The 15,113-nt window shown below is 38.9% G+C and overlaps 2 protein-coding genes across 2 annotated transcripts in view; one reads left to right on the top strand and one right to left on the bottom strand.

Moving 5' to 3' along the window:
* PC (pyruvate carboxylase) overlaps window positions 1–15,113 on the top strand; it is a 674,712-nt gene that overhangs the window by 507,096 nt on the left and 152,503 nt on the right. The gene's annotated exons all lie outside the window — the stretch shown is intronic.
* LOC309566053 (leucine-rich repeat and fibronectin type-III domain-containing protein 4-like) overlaps window positions 1–15,113 on the bottom strand; it is a 28,522-nt gene that overhangs the window by 6,673 nt on the left and 6,736 nt on the right. The window contains exon 2 of the mRNA XM_082271078.1: window positions 3,145–4,545. Within this exon, the coding sequence (XP_082127204.1) occupies window positions 3,145–4,526 (1,382 nt within the window). The 5' untranslated portion in view covers window positions 4,527–4,545. The remainder of the gene's footprint in view (window positions 1–3,144; window positions 4,546–15,113) is intronic.

Below are 15,113 nucleotides of genomic sequence, written 5' to 3'. Positions count from 1 at the left end.
CAATGGGTATCCATGGAGCAGTCCCTCTCTCGAACTCCGTTCTCTGGGCTATCTCACAGACAAAACTGCAGTCCTATAGTACTATTGCGCACACACTGAGATACTGTAGAAATAATTGTGTCAAGTATAAAATAGCCCCTTCCTCATCTCCTTTATTACTTATATTGGAGCATCCTGACTTCAATCCAGGTAATCAAGACATGGTATAGCATATATTATCCTCACAGGATAAACAACTTGTTTTCCACTTTCTTGGAAATTCCACTTGGATCTCGAGCTCTCAAATGTTAACAGACCCCTCTTTTTCCTCTTTGGGATCCTTTAAAATCCTCCAACTCATTCCCCCACATCGTTTGAACGGGAATGCCGGTTGTCAGAGCCTCTTCCTCATACCCTCTCATTCTCCTACAAACTTATTCTCTCTAAAATATCATAGAACACACCCAAGTTCCTGGACCAGTGGGTATCCGACCTCGGTAATGAACTCAAGCCAGGTACAAAATTATTTTCTTTTCATTACACGCCTCCATCTGTAATAGATACCAGGAAGTTGGGTACAAACTGGTCCCTAGATGTTACCTTACCTCCAGATACCTGCTGGCCGAGTAGTGGACCGCAGGTGGATCTGCTGCACCTGTCTAATTTTTGGATTCAAGTGATTTGCCTAACCCAAAAGTTCATCGACCACCATTTACCAGGAGACCCAGTGTTTTTTTTCTTCTACATCTTAATAATTTTCCTTTCAAGGCATAGAAATTAATATTTATTTGGTCAATGCCACTGGCTCTTTTACAACTTTGTGGAAATCTTCCTCACTGCCCACGATTTGACATTGGCTCCTCTGCGTTGAAGAGATCTGTCACATGGAAAACGTAACCAGCTCTCTTGAACAGACATTCACAAAATTCAATAAAACATGCTCCTATTGGTTGGACTTCTTTTATTCAGAAGAGTATAAAAGAATATCTACCGACCCTGCCCTGGATGGGTTGGACAGCCCACTGTGATCTTTCCTTAACCAACACTGCCTTACACCTCTTTAAACTCCAGAAGTATAAGGGCCCCCCAGTCATCTTTTTCTCTGCTCTTTTCACATGTCTGAAAAATAGTCACCGACTATGGTATGTTCAGGTATTTTTAGTCTTTAGCATGGCTCATTTCGGCTTGACCCAAGAAGCCTCATGAATGTTGTCTTCTTTCTTTTTTTCCCCTTTTCTTCCTGCCTGCTATAGTAACATATCATATCATATATTTTATCAAGAGGGGAGTTTTCCTTTAAGCATTGGTGAACTCTGTGATGTTTTATGTTCAGAGAGAGAATTTGTAGTTAGGTAAAATACATGGCTATGGAAATCTGCAGAATGAAACTCTATTATCACAATACACCTGTCAGCTGCAATGGATGAATAAGAATATAGTCAGTGGAATGACATGTAAATAGCAAAGGCATTAATATGATGTGTGTTCTTTGATTTGTTTTATATTTATTATACATAGCTATGATACAATCTGTGGAAGAAGCAGCTTTCAATACTGCAGCCAGGGGTCTTTTAGAGTATATCACCATAATGTGCTTCCAGTTTTCAGCTAAAACTGCCCCTTCACCTAATAAGCTTGTAGAACCCAAGAATGATTAAACCTGTCACTACCAATTTGCCAATGACTTACATGTTCAACTGAATGCTTAACCTTTTGTGCTGTGTATACAACTGCCAGTGTTTCAGTCAAGATGCCCACTTTCAACCATTTGACACATTGATTGATGCAAACATAGGTCACTTCTCCATTGCAGTTTATGCATACTTATTATGCAGCGGTGTATGAACAATCTTTACTGTAAGAATCACTAGAAACCTCTATGTCTGCAAGCCACATATACTTGCTCTACTGTTGTTTTTCAGTGTTTCTATTTGAGTAAAATAGTTTGCACTAAACACGCAGTTTTGCAATACACATAATTAGTGTAGCTTTCTACAGTGTCTCAGAGTGCAGGTTTAGGCAACATTCCCTAAACATGGAGCACTCGTGGTTGAGCAACCGGGGAGTGGAGTGCACAGATGTCACAGAGGTTGATTCATGGCCATAGGAGTGTTGCTGAGATATTGTATCATTTTGTCATGTGCTACTCATCTGCAGATTCTCCGTCAGCCTTTTTAGCAAAGGATATGTTGCTAGAAGTAACCTTGTACCATTATTGATCAAAAGATTTCAGCTTGTTTTGACAATTCGTCTTAATTACTGGACTTGTCATCAGTTCAGCAATCAGTTTATTACCTTGTACAGGTGTAGAGTTTTGTGTGTGATTTTGTGCAGATTAAACTGCTAAAGTCTTAAGCACCTAGCGGCCAGCAGGGAGGGGGCATACATGTCTAAAGGGATGTACGGATTGTGTTCTTTCATAAAACATTTATGAAAGAAGACTTGAGGCAGGGTGTTTTGACATTTACAGGCATCTGCCAGCCCCTGCCACCAAACTCAGAGCAGAGACAAGCAGACAAACCCATTGATGACATCACTGGGTTTCAAAAGAGGAATTTATTGAATACAAAATGACTAAACTGATACATTTTACTTGCAGGTTGATCAGGGGAAGGGGAGTCGAAAGAAACATACTGTTTGTTTAATACAGGAGTTTTCCTGTAAGTTTAAAATACTTAGTGGTATTACTTAATTTTGCATGTGAAAGATTTATCTATTCTACAAGCAAACGTTAGACCTGTTAAGCTAATGTTTGTTATAGTAAATCAAGACAGCACCCAAAGCAGTTTATTTTATTTTGAGTGGAGGGTATCTGTATCAGGCATTGGGTAAAACAGTTTTTTCCATTTGCACAGCAGCCATATTTCCTACCTATTAGGGTGTTCCCTTTTAATGCAATTAGGAGAAGCACCTCAATGTCATAAGCAAAAATCGCAGAAGTTGAAGAAGGAATTTCATGGAATTTTATGTGAATAGCGCTCTGAAAAGGTTTAATGTACTTTTATCCACAACATACCACTTTCACACTACACCAAATGCAAAATGACTAAATTTGTGTGTAGTATTATTTAATTAATTGAAAATACTTTCCATTAAAGTTTTTTTTTTTTTTTTCATAAGTAGTAAATTTACATTATGAAGATTTTTTTCTTCTGTTCACCTTACCTGTACACCAATGTCTCATCCGCTGTGCAATTGTACTGGATCTGGTACATCCATACTACATAGGCTGATCTGTTCATGTACCACCGTATCAATGCAGAGGAAGAAGTTACATCAGTTACCACTACTGCGTTTTCTGTTGTCTTTCTTTCTTCTGTTGTGTTGGCTGTTGTTTTGGATGAAGTAGTAATGTCAGATGATCCAGGGTCCTGTCTTAGTACACTAATTGTTCCATTGTTGCGATGAGGCAAAGGAATCATTTTGAGGTCAGCTTGGGCAGTTGATTCTCCAGCAGCATTAATTGCTATACAGGTATAGGCTCCATCATCCCTGATTGTGGTGACCAATATATCCAAGGTTCCATTTCTGTAAGAAGCAGTCCTAGAAGAGTTTGGCATGATCTTATCATCTGGGGATACCCAATGTATAACAGGCTCTGGGTCTCCAATTGCCCTGCATTTTAGTGTTGCCCGTTGCCCTTCAAGTACCCAGAGTTGATGTGTATGACGAGTGATAAGAGGGGGTTCACAAGTGAACTCTTCCTCTGGTATAGACCAGAAATAACGTCCTGCTAATTGTGGAGGGGAAGCACATGTCTCCATATCATCCTCTCTCACCAGCCGCCGTAACCATAAGAGTTCACAGTTGCAGTGAAATGGGTTACCACCAAAATTGAGCACTATTGTGGATGTATAAGGGGTAGGGCTAACTACTCCAGTTTGCGAACGAACAAAAAGAGCGTCTGGAGGTAGTGTGTGTAGCCTATTCGATGTCATGTCCAGTCTGGAAAGTTTGTATAATTCAGAGAACGTCCCTTCCATTACATAGTCTATGAGATTATGGTCAAGATTGAGAGTATGCAAACTCACCATGTTCTGAATAGATTCCCATGGGGCACTAATTAAATTATTATATGACATGTCCAGGTCCTCTAAAGTAAGGATGAAATCATCGAAAGTAGCCACTGGAATTGTTACAAGCTGATTATTGTTGATAATAAGATGCTGGAGATTCAGCATTCCTCGTAAAGCTTCCTCATGAATAGATGTTAAACGGTTTCCATCCAAGTGCAAAGACCTAAGGCTCTCAAGATCACCAAAGGCATAAGGTTGAATGACATCTATGGTATTTCTTGATAGCGTGAGGTCCACCAAACCTGTCATGTTGAGAAAATCTTCTTGTGCTACCACTCGGATGAAGTTGTCAGCCAACCGTAGCTCCACAGTCCTGCGGTCTATGTTAGGTGGGACATAAAGCAGCCCCTTGTTGGCACACAGCGTGCTGAGCGACTCCGAAAGGTTTTGGCAGGTACAATGAAAGGGACAAGAATGGACAATGGTCACAAGGCTTCCTACCAGCAGAACACCCCAGACCAACCTTTCCATGGTAGATGAAGTAGTAACCCTGTAGAGAAATAATAGGATGTTGTTAAATATGCTCTGTGTGTTTGCTTAATCGGTTGTATGTTAAAGGTATTTGTTTTGGAAATCATAATTCTGTAATTCCTAAAGTGTGTACATTGTTGTTTGCATTTTTTTTTACTGCATTATTATTTAGAAATGACAATGCATACTTTGGAAACACATTACTGTATTTATCATAAGACTGAAAGCATTAAACTTTGGTCATAGCCATATTGTAATCTATTTAATGTAAATCTAGTTTTTAAAGAATATAATTTTTTTTTCTCACAAACTTTTTCCCTACTTATTAGATTGTTTTTCTTTTTTTTTTTTTACCAATGGTACAATGTTTAACATGTGCTGAAACGCAATTTGAGATGATCATCTTTTCACCAAATTGCCCCAACACTATGATCATGCTTTTGGGTAAAGCAAAGTAAGATTGTCCAAAATCTGCTTAGAAAATATTTTAAGTGGTTGTAAAGTCAGTGATCATAATTACTGCCAGCCCCTCTGTTATAAAAAGCTATACTACACAGTGTATGTGTTGTTTTTTTTTTTTTTTAATTCTGCAGCTAAATACCTTATTTCACATTGCCAATGTGCAGTTTTGTGACCATCTTCCACTCTCCTTCCCTAATCTAAGGACTACTGTGGGAGGGGCTGAGATTCCCCTCTGACGTCAGCCGGGCAGTCACCTGACCGCACATTGGCGATGTGAAATAAGATATTTAGCTGCAGAAATAAAGAAAAAAAAACACACACACACTCTGGAATATAACTTGTTATAACAGAGGGGTTGGCAATGATTGTGATCACTAACTTTACTGCCACACCGAATAGTGGCAACAGGGAAGGGTCAGATTTGGAGATCGGCTCAGTGACAGGCAGGGAAGCAGAGGGAGAGATTCTAAACCCAGAGGGACGAAGGCATATAAACTGTCCACAATATCATGGATCAGCAGCCATGGTTACCGTGGTCAGCACACCTAGAGGGACACAGGAACAGGCAGGATGAATTGGGTATTTTTCAGCATAGAAAGGTACAAATGACTCAGCGTAAGCACTATGTGGTTTCATGCTTTAAAGGAACAGGATTTTTTTTTTTTTACCTCTTTAAGCTCTTTGTTATTTTGAATTATTCCTACATGTGTCCAATGTGCCTACACTTTTACTTTGCCTGTAGATTTTACCTATTCATTTATTTAAAACTAAATTTATTTAGGTGTTCATATTGCAAAATCTTTGTATCATTTTTAAATATGCCTATGTACACAAAAATAATTTAAGTGAAAGTTGCTGAATAGGAAGCATCATTAAGAGGCCAGACCTCATCTGTAGATTTTAAATAATTGACCTCAATGTGAGATCAAAATATACAGTAGATCAACTTCAGGGTTATAAAGAAAGTCGACACAGGCTTCCTTCACCCCCCAATTACTGAAACAAATATTACTTTTACTAAAGTCAGTATAAAAATAGGATCTTCAAAGGGCTCCATCTATGCTCTGAGGACAATGACTATGATTCTACAGCAGCCTTGGCCAACCAGGGTTCTGAGGAAAGTTGCTAGAGGTTCCTTGAAGGAGTGGTCAATTGTTTTATTGCCTAACGCTGCTAGCTTATTTCTTGCACCAATAGACTCGGAAAAATGAATAGTGTGGGAACAGTTGAGCCTGTCCTCTTGTTTCCCAGGTTAGTCACCACTAACACTTCATAGCTGTGAGTAAAACAGGCATTTTTCCCCACTAACTATTAAATGTATAGGGGCCCCTCTCCTACTGACCACCACTGTTAGGGAGCACTATGCTCACCAGTAATTTGAGAGAGCACTTAACCACTAAAGTTGCACTACCCTGCTGAATGTAAAGGGGCACTTAATTGACCACAACAGAAGACATTTTTGTAAACTATGTAAGAGACAGTAAATAGGTTGGGTACATCACATTCCTTATTCTTTATGTACTGTATTGTTTTATACACCGAACAGCCATAACATTAAGACAGGTAAAGTGAATAACATTAATTATCTTGTTGCAATGGCATTTGAAAGTTGGTGGGATATATTAGGCAGCAGTTAAACATGTTGTCCCTGAAGATGTGTTTAAAAGCAGAAAAAAAGATGGGCAAGGATAGGGATTTGAGCAACGTTGACAAGGAGCACATTAGAATGGCTAGATGCCTTGGTCGAAGCCCCTGCAAAACTTTAGCTCTCGTGGGAGTGGGATGTTCCCAGTCTACAGTGGTCAGAACCAAAGTGGTCCAAGGAAGGAAAACTGGTGGCAGAGTCATGGGTGGTCATGGCTCACTGATGCACATGGGGAGCAAAGGCTTGCCTGTATAGTCCAACCCAATAGAAAAGCTACTGTATCTCACATCGTTAGATAAGTTAACACTGGTACCAATAGAAATGATCAGAACACACAGTGTATCGTAGTTTGTTGCGTATGGGGATGCGTAGCCGCATCGCAGTTAGGGTGCCCAAGTTGACACATGTCCACAAAAAGTACCTACAATGGGCATGTGAGCATTAGAACTGAATCATGGAGAAATGGAAGAAAGTAGCCTGGTCTGATGAATTAAAGAATGGTTTGAGGAACACAACGTGTTTGAAATGTTTACATGGTCTCCACATTCTCCAGTTCTCAATTCAGTCGAGAATCTGTGAGATGTGCTGGAAAACATATTTGATCCATGTGGGCCCCACCTCATAACTTACAGGACTTGAAGGATCTGCTACTGATAGCTTGGTGCCAGGTACCACAGCACACCTTCAGAGGTTTTGTGGCGTCCATGCCTTAAAGGGTTATGGTGGGTGGTCAAAATGTTATGGCTAATGGGTGTTACTCATATAGCAAAAGGTGAGTTTACACAGTATAAAGTTATAAAACTTCTTTGGGTAACATCAGATTATTATATGATAATTACCCCAAAATCAGTGTGGTAAGTGTACCAACATAAGACTTTAAATGTATCACAAAGAAGGAATCAAATATGACAATAAAAACCTATTTTATTACCTATTTAAAAGTCATATTGTCACTAAAACACAAAATAATAGATTATAAGTGTTGCGCTAATGTAAATACATGATAAAAAAGTATATAAGACCAGAAATAAAAAAACAATATATAAATTGCTCAAGAAAATAAACCAAATTAAAGAAGAGGTTGTAAACCCATACATTTTTTTTTTTTTTTGCAACCTGAAAGGGAAACACATAATGGGCTAGTATGCATCGCATACTAGCTCATTATGAAATACTTACCTTAGAACGAGCCCCCGTCGTGCCGCCCGCTTCCCTGTATGACGGGCGACATGTCCAGTCGCCTGTCTTCCGGGATCGCCGCATCCGGCCATCTGATTGGCCGGAGCCGCGGTGGCGTCACTCCCGCGTACGCGTTTGGGAGCCGACGGTCACGGCAGGGGCCTCTGAAGGAACGGCACCAGTGGCCGTTCCTTCAGAGCGCATGCGCCAGTGACGTCACTGGCTGCATGTAAGGTAAATATCTCCTAAACTGTATATGTTTAGGAGATATTTACAGTAACTATAGGTAAGCCTTATCATAGGCTTACGTATAGGTAAATGTTGCAGAGGAGGGTTTACTTCCTCTTTAAAAAATGTAAAATAATCACTATTACATAAAGTGAAATAAATCAATACATTTAAGTGAAAGAGTCCAAAAAATAAAATAAATGGAAGGGACTGACACATAATTTCACTTTGGACTACCTTCCATTTAATTTTTCACTATATTGAATCATTTTACTTTATGTAATTTTTTTATTTGGTTTATTTCATTTATTTTCTTGTGCAGTGTATATGTTAGGTTTATTTCTCTTCTTATATACTTTTTTTCTCATGTATACACAGACATTAGCACAACTTTTATTATTTACCCTCAGGTTAGAGAGGATATCCTCTTGTGCTGCTCACAAACATTTGTGCCATTATTTAGGCATCAGGTTAGATACGAAGTAAAAATGGCACCATGTTTAAAGGAGATTTATACACAGTAAGGAGGGTTTTCTTTTTATGTGGCGTGGAGAGCCCTTGAAGAGGGGAAATACTTTTCACCTGTCTTTACTAATTCTGATGTATTTCCTGGTATTTTGTGGGGCTGTTTTTGGTCCACTGGATTGGACCAATATGAACATTCTTGCCATGGCGTAAGCCCGCCTTGTGGGTATATAGGAGACTGTTTTAGCCTTGATCTTCTTATGTTACAGTTTGTTCAGAATGGACATGTTGAATGTTTAAACCTCTATGCCAGTGCAAATCCTGAAGAAACAGCCCTGCATTATGAAACTATTATATTGCATCTACTTAGTATGTAATCTGATGTGTTTTATTTTGACAATATGACATTTAAATAAGTCGATTTTAATGTCTTTTTTTGTATATTTTTTGTGTATTTAATTCTTTGTGGTATATTTAAAGGCCCATTGTGTAGTACACTTATCCAATTGATGTTTGTTATATTTTGTTACATATACAACTTACAGACCAGCCAAATTTTACCATTTGCTGAGTTGTAGGTATACTATATTTTAGAAGGTTTTTCTGAAACCTGAGAATTATTTAGATTGGAGAAAGAGTATACCTTGACACTTTGATACCTACTATACAAAAATTACTTTGTAGGAATCATTTAATTTACATGAATTTAAAAATCAAAAACTGTAGATATAAAAGAAGAAAAGCCATATCTGTAAACCCACCCCTTGTAAATCAATTATGTGCCTTACTTTCAGGAAGGTACAGGCAATGAAGAAAATTAACAAAAGCATCATAAGGATAAGGCTTATTGAAGAGCGACAACATTCTTTTCCTTTCTTAAATTTGAAATTCTTTCAGATTCTGTACTTGGCAGGTCAGCATAATGCAGTATGTAAAAAGTAATTTTTGCATAATTTTTGCATTCTGTATTTTCATCTGTACACAGACACAATGCAGTGCTAAATACAGTGCCCAACAAAAAACTGGAGTAATTTGTGACGCAATCTCTTTAAAAATATTTGTCTGTGTTTGCAGTTTAAACACAAGTATATTTTATATTCATTTGATTAAACCATTCTGGTAGTTTATCCAGACCAATTTGTGGTTCTCAAAAGCATCGAGCATGCTGTGACTTGGTAAGTGGACAGTTCAGATCAACATTAGTATTTATACAGTAGCTATATGGGTTAAATCCTTTTCCACCTTTTGGCAAAAAAAACACAGATAAAGTGAACCTGTGCCCAGACTATGCACACTCAAGTATTAACATATTCTGAACAAACAGTAAAATAGGTTAAAAAAGCCCATATTTACTTCTGTAGCTATAAGACTTGTGGAGAAATGTATCTTCAAAATTCACAATCAAAGCTCCAAAATCTTTCCTATTTTTCCCTTTTACTTTCTATTTCGCCAAAATCTTGGCAGTCTGCCAGCCCTCTAATGTAAACACATGACAGGGGCTGTTAGAAGCAGACTGAAATCTGACTTTCTCTGTCGCTCATTGACAGACGTAGTCTTCTTGATTCACAAGAACTGGGTTATGTTGTCTCCGCAGGAGTAGGACTAGGCAGAAAGAAAAAACGTTCTGGCTCCAACCTAGGGGCAGTCCCAGAGGGTATATCCTCCCTCTCTCTGCTACAAGGCATCAGTTTTTTTCTGTCTAGTTACTGCCAAGACTTCTTCGCAGGATAGAGGTGGAAGGAATTCCAGTAATCCTGGTAGCTCTGGACTGGCCTCGTCGAGCTTGATACGCCGACTTGGTCAGACTGGTGGCGGACGTCCCGTGGAGACTTCCTCTCAGGGAGGATCTACTGTCTCAGGGACCGATCTTCCATCCTGCTTTACGATCGCTGGTTTTTAAACGGCCTGGTTATTGAGACCCAGGTGCTGAAGGACAAGGGATTGTCAGCTTCAGTTATTCCTACTCTAGTTAAAACAAGGAAAGCGACTTCCAGAAAGATTAACATCGTACATGGAAGTCTTATATTGTGTGGTGTGAATCCCTTGGGTTCCATCTACATCTTTATTCGGTAGCCCGAATATTGGCTTTTCTGCAACAGGGAGTTGAGCAGAAGCTGGCCTTGAGTGTTATCAAGGGTCTGGTTTCAGCATTTGCTATCTTCTTTCAGAAGCCTTTGGCTACTTATTCCTTGGTGCGGAATTTCATACAGGGGGTGCGACACCTGGCTCCGCCAGTGCACGCGCCGTTACCATCCTGGGATCTTAATTTGGTGCTGTCGGTTCTTCAGACACCTCCCTTTGAAAATATCAGGGAGATTCCCTTGCTTACTTTATCCCAGAAGGTGGCCTTCTTGGTGGCTATCACTTCTGCACGCAGGGTGTCAGAACTGGCTGCATTATCCTGTTGTTCCCCAGATCTGGTGGTTCATAGGGATAAGGTTGTTCTTTATCCGAATCCATCCTTCCTTCCTAAGGTGGTTGGCCCTAAGAAGGGGTTGCCTGTTCTGCTGCGACCATCTTTAGATGGATCAGACAGACGGTGGTATAGGCTTATTTTATCTAAGGGTCGGGATCCCCCGTTCCCTGTTAAAGCGCATTCTACTCGGGCGCTTAGAGTTTCCTGGACCTTCCGCCATCAGGCGTCAGTGGTTCAGGTTTTCAAGGCGACTGTTTAGTCGTCGGTTCATACCTTTACAATATTGTATAAGGTTTATGTGATGGCATCGTCAGATGCCTCTTCTGGCCGCAAGGTTCCTGCAGGCCACTGTTTGAGGAGACTGTTGGTCTACCTCGAGGATCTGTTTACTCGCTGAGTCCTTTGATACTTCTGGTTGGCTCCGGTTGGGCCTTCTAGATTGGATTTTGATTTCTGTCAATCCCACCCCTCATTTGTGGCACTGCTTCTGGATGTCCCAGTTCTTGTGAATCAAGAAGACTACGTCTGTCAATGAGCGACAGAGAAAATCGGATTTTTGTAAGATCTTACCGTAAAATCCTTTTCTCTTAGCTCATTGACAGACGTAGTACCCGCCCCTCTATCATTGAGTTGGGTTGGGTTAAATTCTCTGTTGCTGCTTTGTGACAGAACTGATGCCTTGTAGCAGAGAGAGGGAGGATATACCCTCTGGGACTGCCCCTAGGGTGGAGCCAGAACGTTTTTTCTTTCTGCCTAGTCCTACTCCTGCGGAGACAACATAACCCAGTTCTTGTGAATCAAGAAGACTACGTCTGTCAATGAGCTAAGAGAAAAGGATTTTACGGTAAGATCTTACAAAAATCCGATTTTGTTGTGATCTTTGAAATTTAATGACTTTATAGTACAGGCAGCTAAAGAGTCTAGAGACAGCTTGTTTTAAAGCTCCCTTATTGCTACTAAGATTATGCAAATATTTCAATGTCCATAGTCTTGACATAGGTATACTTTAAGCTTGCCAACGTCCTGACAATGTAATCAGTTATGCAGTTTGACTACCTAGAGTCTTACCTGTTGACAGACTGTCATATTAATGTGTGATTGCATTACCCAAGAGTGAATATTTATGTGAATGAAGTGTAGAGGAAGGATCTCTGCCAGACAATTCCAAATGCCTTATCTTGAGGAAAACAATGACTGGGAAAGGTTTTTCCCAAGATCGGATGGCCAGGATGCCAACTAGATCCAATTAGCCATTATACCAATTAGATGGACAAGAGATCATCCAGATCCATCAAATCTATTAGCGTTAGAACCCCATTGACATATGAATACATTTTACATTTAGGAAATACATTTTTATATCTTTTCTAGATAAGACATACTCCTGCACACTCTTCTGCTTGAAATATATGTGCCACAATCATCCTTAATTCATTCTTAGGTACCTTAAAGTAGTTGTAAACCCTTAGATATACCCAGGTAAGGGACTATCCTCAGGTGATACACAGAGATGAAACAAATCCTCATACATAAGTTGTACCTGTTTATCTGCAGTCTGCTTTTCTCTACAGCTCTTCAAAGTGCAGAATTGATATGCTTGTCTGAGAGCTGAAGTTACACTCGCCAGAGCTCAATGAGGAGATCTCTGAGAGCTGATTGGAAAGCTTTACAAAAACACAGGAACAGAGCAGAGGCTATCAATCACAGGCTGTGTGCTGGACTCCCTCCCCTGTCACCTTTTTTCTCTTGGTGTCAGGAAAACTTGTCAGGTAGCAGAGGAATAAAGCAGCAGACAGAATTGACATTTAGTGCTCTGGATTAAGACAAGTACACACTATACAGGAATATGCTTTATTCATATTCCACATCTGAGTTTTACAACCACTTTAACATGAACCTGTGCCCACACTATTTTAAAAAAAAAAGCTGAACCAAAGAGAGCTGCAGGACAGGCCCTATCTGCTTCTAAATTCAGTCAAGTTTAACTCTTCAAGTTCCTTGGGGTTTGACGTTCGTTGAGCAATAAAAGAAAAAGTCAAGGTGTGTATGGACACCTCCCAGTGGCTGCTCTTCACTTATTACTTCCGTTTTAATAGTTTTGTGTGATCATAGTCAATTATCCAACCAGCTGAATAACTACTTAAAAAGGAAACAAATCTTATCCCTGCCTAAAAATCTGTCTGCTTACAATTCTCTTTGGAGTATCTAAAGGAATGTTTGTTTCTACCGCTGGCTGTCCTAGGGATGTGATTCTTTACCCTTGGAAACATAGTGGATGATTTTCTGCTCAAATAACAATAATAGAGAAAAAAATAAATATTGTTAGTAAGAGCTGATGTTTGCTAAAAACTTTGTAAAATTTGCTAACAATTTTTTTCACAAAGTTAGCTGTTTGCCTGGGCTTCCTTTTGTAATTTCTTGTAACAACAAACTTAAGAAATAATTTAGAACCAACCTTTTCTTCAAATATATGTTTAATGTGCTGTCATGAAAACAATATTCATAATTTCTTTAACAATGTGAGTTAAAATATACTGTATGCATGCACATATACAAAACCACTTGTATATATAGCATTGCAGGTGGATAAATTATACTAGTTAACATATTTGTCTTTTATTTATGTGACAGCTTATAAAATGGAAATATACTGTAATAATGGTCTTCCTCACCTTGAACCCTCCTGAATAATATTGAATTTTCATCCTGTGTATTTCTTTTGTGGGATCAAAGGCTATTTTTATGTAGGTCTTTTCTTTCTCTACTCAAGCTGTTTTTTTGGCTCTGCCCTACAGGCATGACATGTTTAGATAAGAATGTGATGAGAGTTTAGCCTTGAGCACTTTATGATAGATGTACAGTTAAGTTCACCTTTTTCAATCTGCCTTTAAAAATATTGTAGTCCATACTGTATTTAAAAACTCATTTTGTGAGAAGGCTGACTCAAAGCCCCACTGATTTTACATCCTATTACAAAATAATGAAACTGATATTTTTCTATTATTTTGATCAATCCTATTTTATATAATGATAGCATTTTTGTGAGTAATTTCTCCCCTCCTTTTTGACATACAGTATTTTGACAAGGGTAAAAATTACCACCTGAAAATGTAAAACCTAGCTATTTTGCAAATATTTGACATTTTGCCATCAGATTGATTTTTCTGCTCGACAAGAATTTACACATTCTGTAAAGTGTAACTAAAGCAATATTATTATTATTATTATTTTTTACGTTTTGTATAGAGTGGAGAGAGATTAGAACATCAGTCCATTTTTATCGTTCTTTGTGCCCCCTTTTAGGGATATTCTCCCATCTCTCTCTATTTGTCCTGTTTACTGTTATTGAAAGTGAAGGTAAAAGAAAATTCTACATTTTGGCTTGACATCAGAACACTAATAGAGGGGAAATCTCCCAATGGGGACACTAGCTATGGTGACACACTGGGATTCCCTCACTTTGAAGGGATTTCCTCTCACTTCCTGTTTTGGCCATAGGACAGAACGTGAAAAATAAAATGTTTGCCTTTCGTTGCACTTTAACCTGGAGAATTCCAAATTTGACATAGTTACATAGGTTAAAAAAAAAGTCCATCTGGCTCAACCAATAAAAAAACAAAAAACTGTAAAGAAAACGCAACCATACAATCCCATATACACAATCCTATACCCGCAGTATAGGATTTTGTTTTTTAGTTTTGGACAGAGTGGAGATGGATTTGAACACCTGTCAGTTTTTATTGCTTTCTGTGTCCCTGTTAGGGAGATTCACCATCTCTCTTTGTCCTGTTAACCATTATCATTGAAAGCAAAAGAAAATCCCAAATGTTGGGCTGTCCCCAGAAAAGTAATAGAATATTAAAATATGCCCTGATGCACCCTGTGAAGGCACCTCAATCCCTAAATTACATAGAAAGTTGCAAAGATTTGCCCTTGGGACTTTAAATGAGGTTTGACACGCCCAATGATGAAATATAAAATGCAAGTTTATTGGAACATACAATGTCAGCAAGTAAACACAGACAAGTAACGTATTATCAAACAGATTTGTGATGTTATACATAGTATATTATATATTCATGGTCAAGTTCAGTATTCCATAGAACCATCCATGGTAGGTATAAAAATGCATCCTGGTAACCCGACGCGTTTCGTAAACAACTGTTCACTTCCTCAGGGGTTGATGCAATAC

This window comes from Pelophylax lessonae (genome assembly GCF_965119305.1).
Source record: "Pelophylax lessonae genome assembly, chromosome: 10".
Classification (NCBI taxonomy): Eukaryota; Metazoa; Chordata; class Amphibia; order Anura; family Ranidae; genus Pelophylax; species Pelophylax lessonae.
Note: the sequence above shows the minus strand (reverse complement) of the source record. Positions and strands in the feature narration are given on the sequence as shown.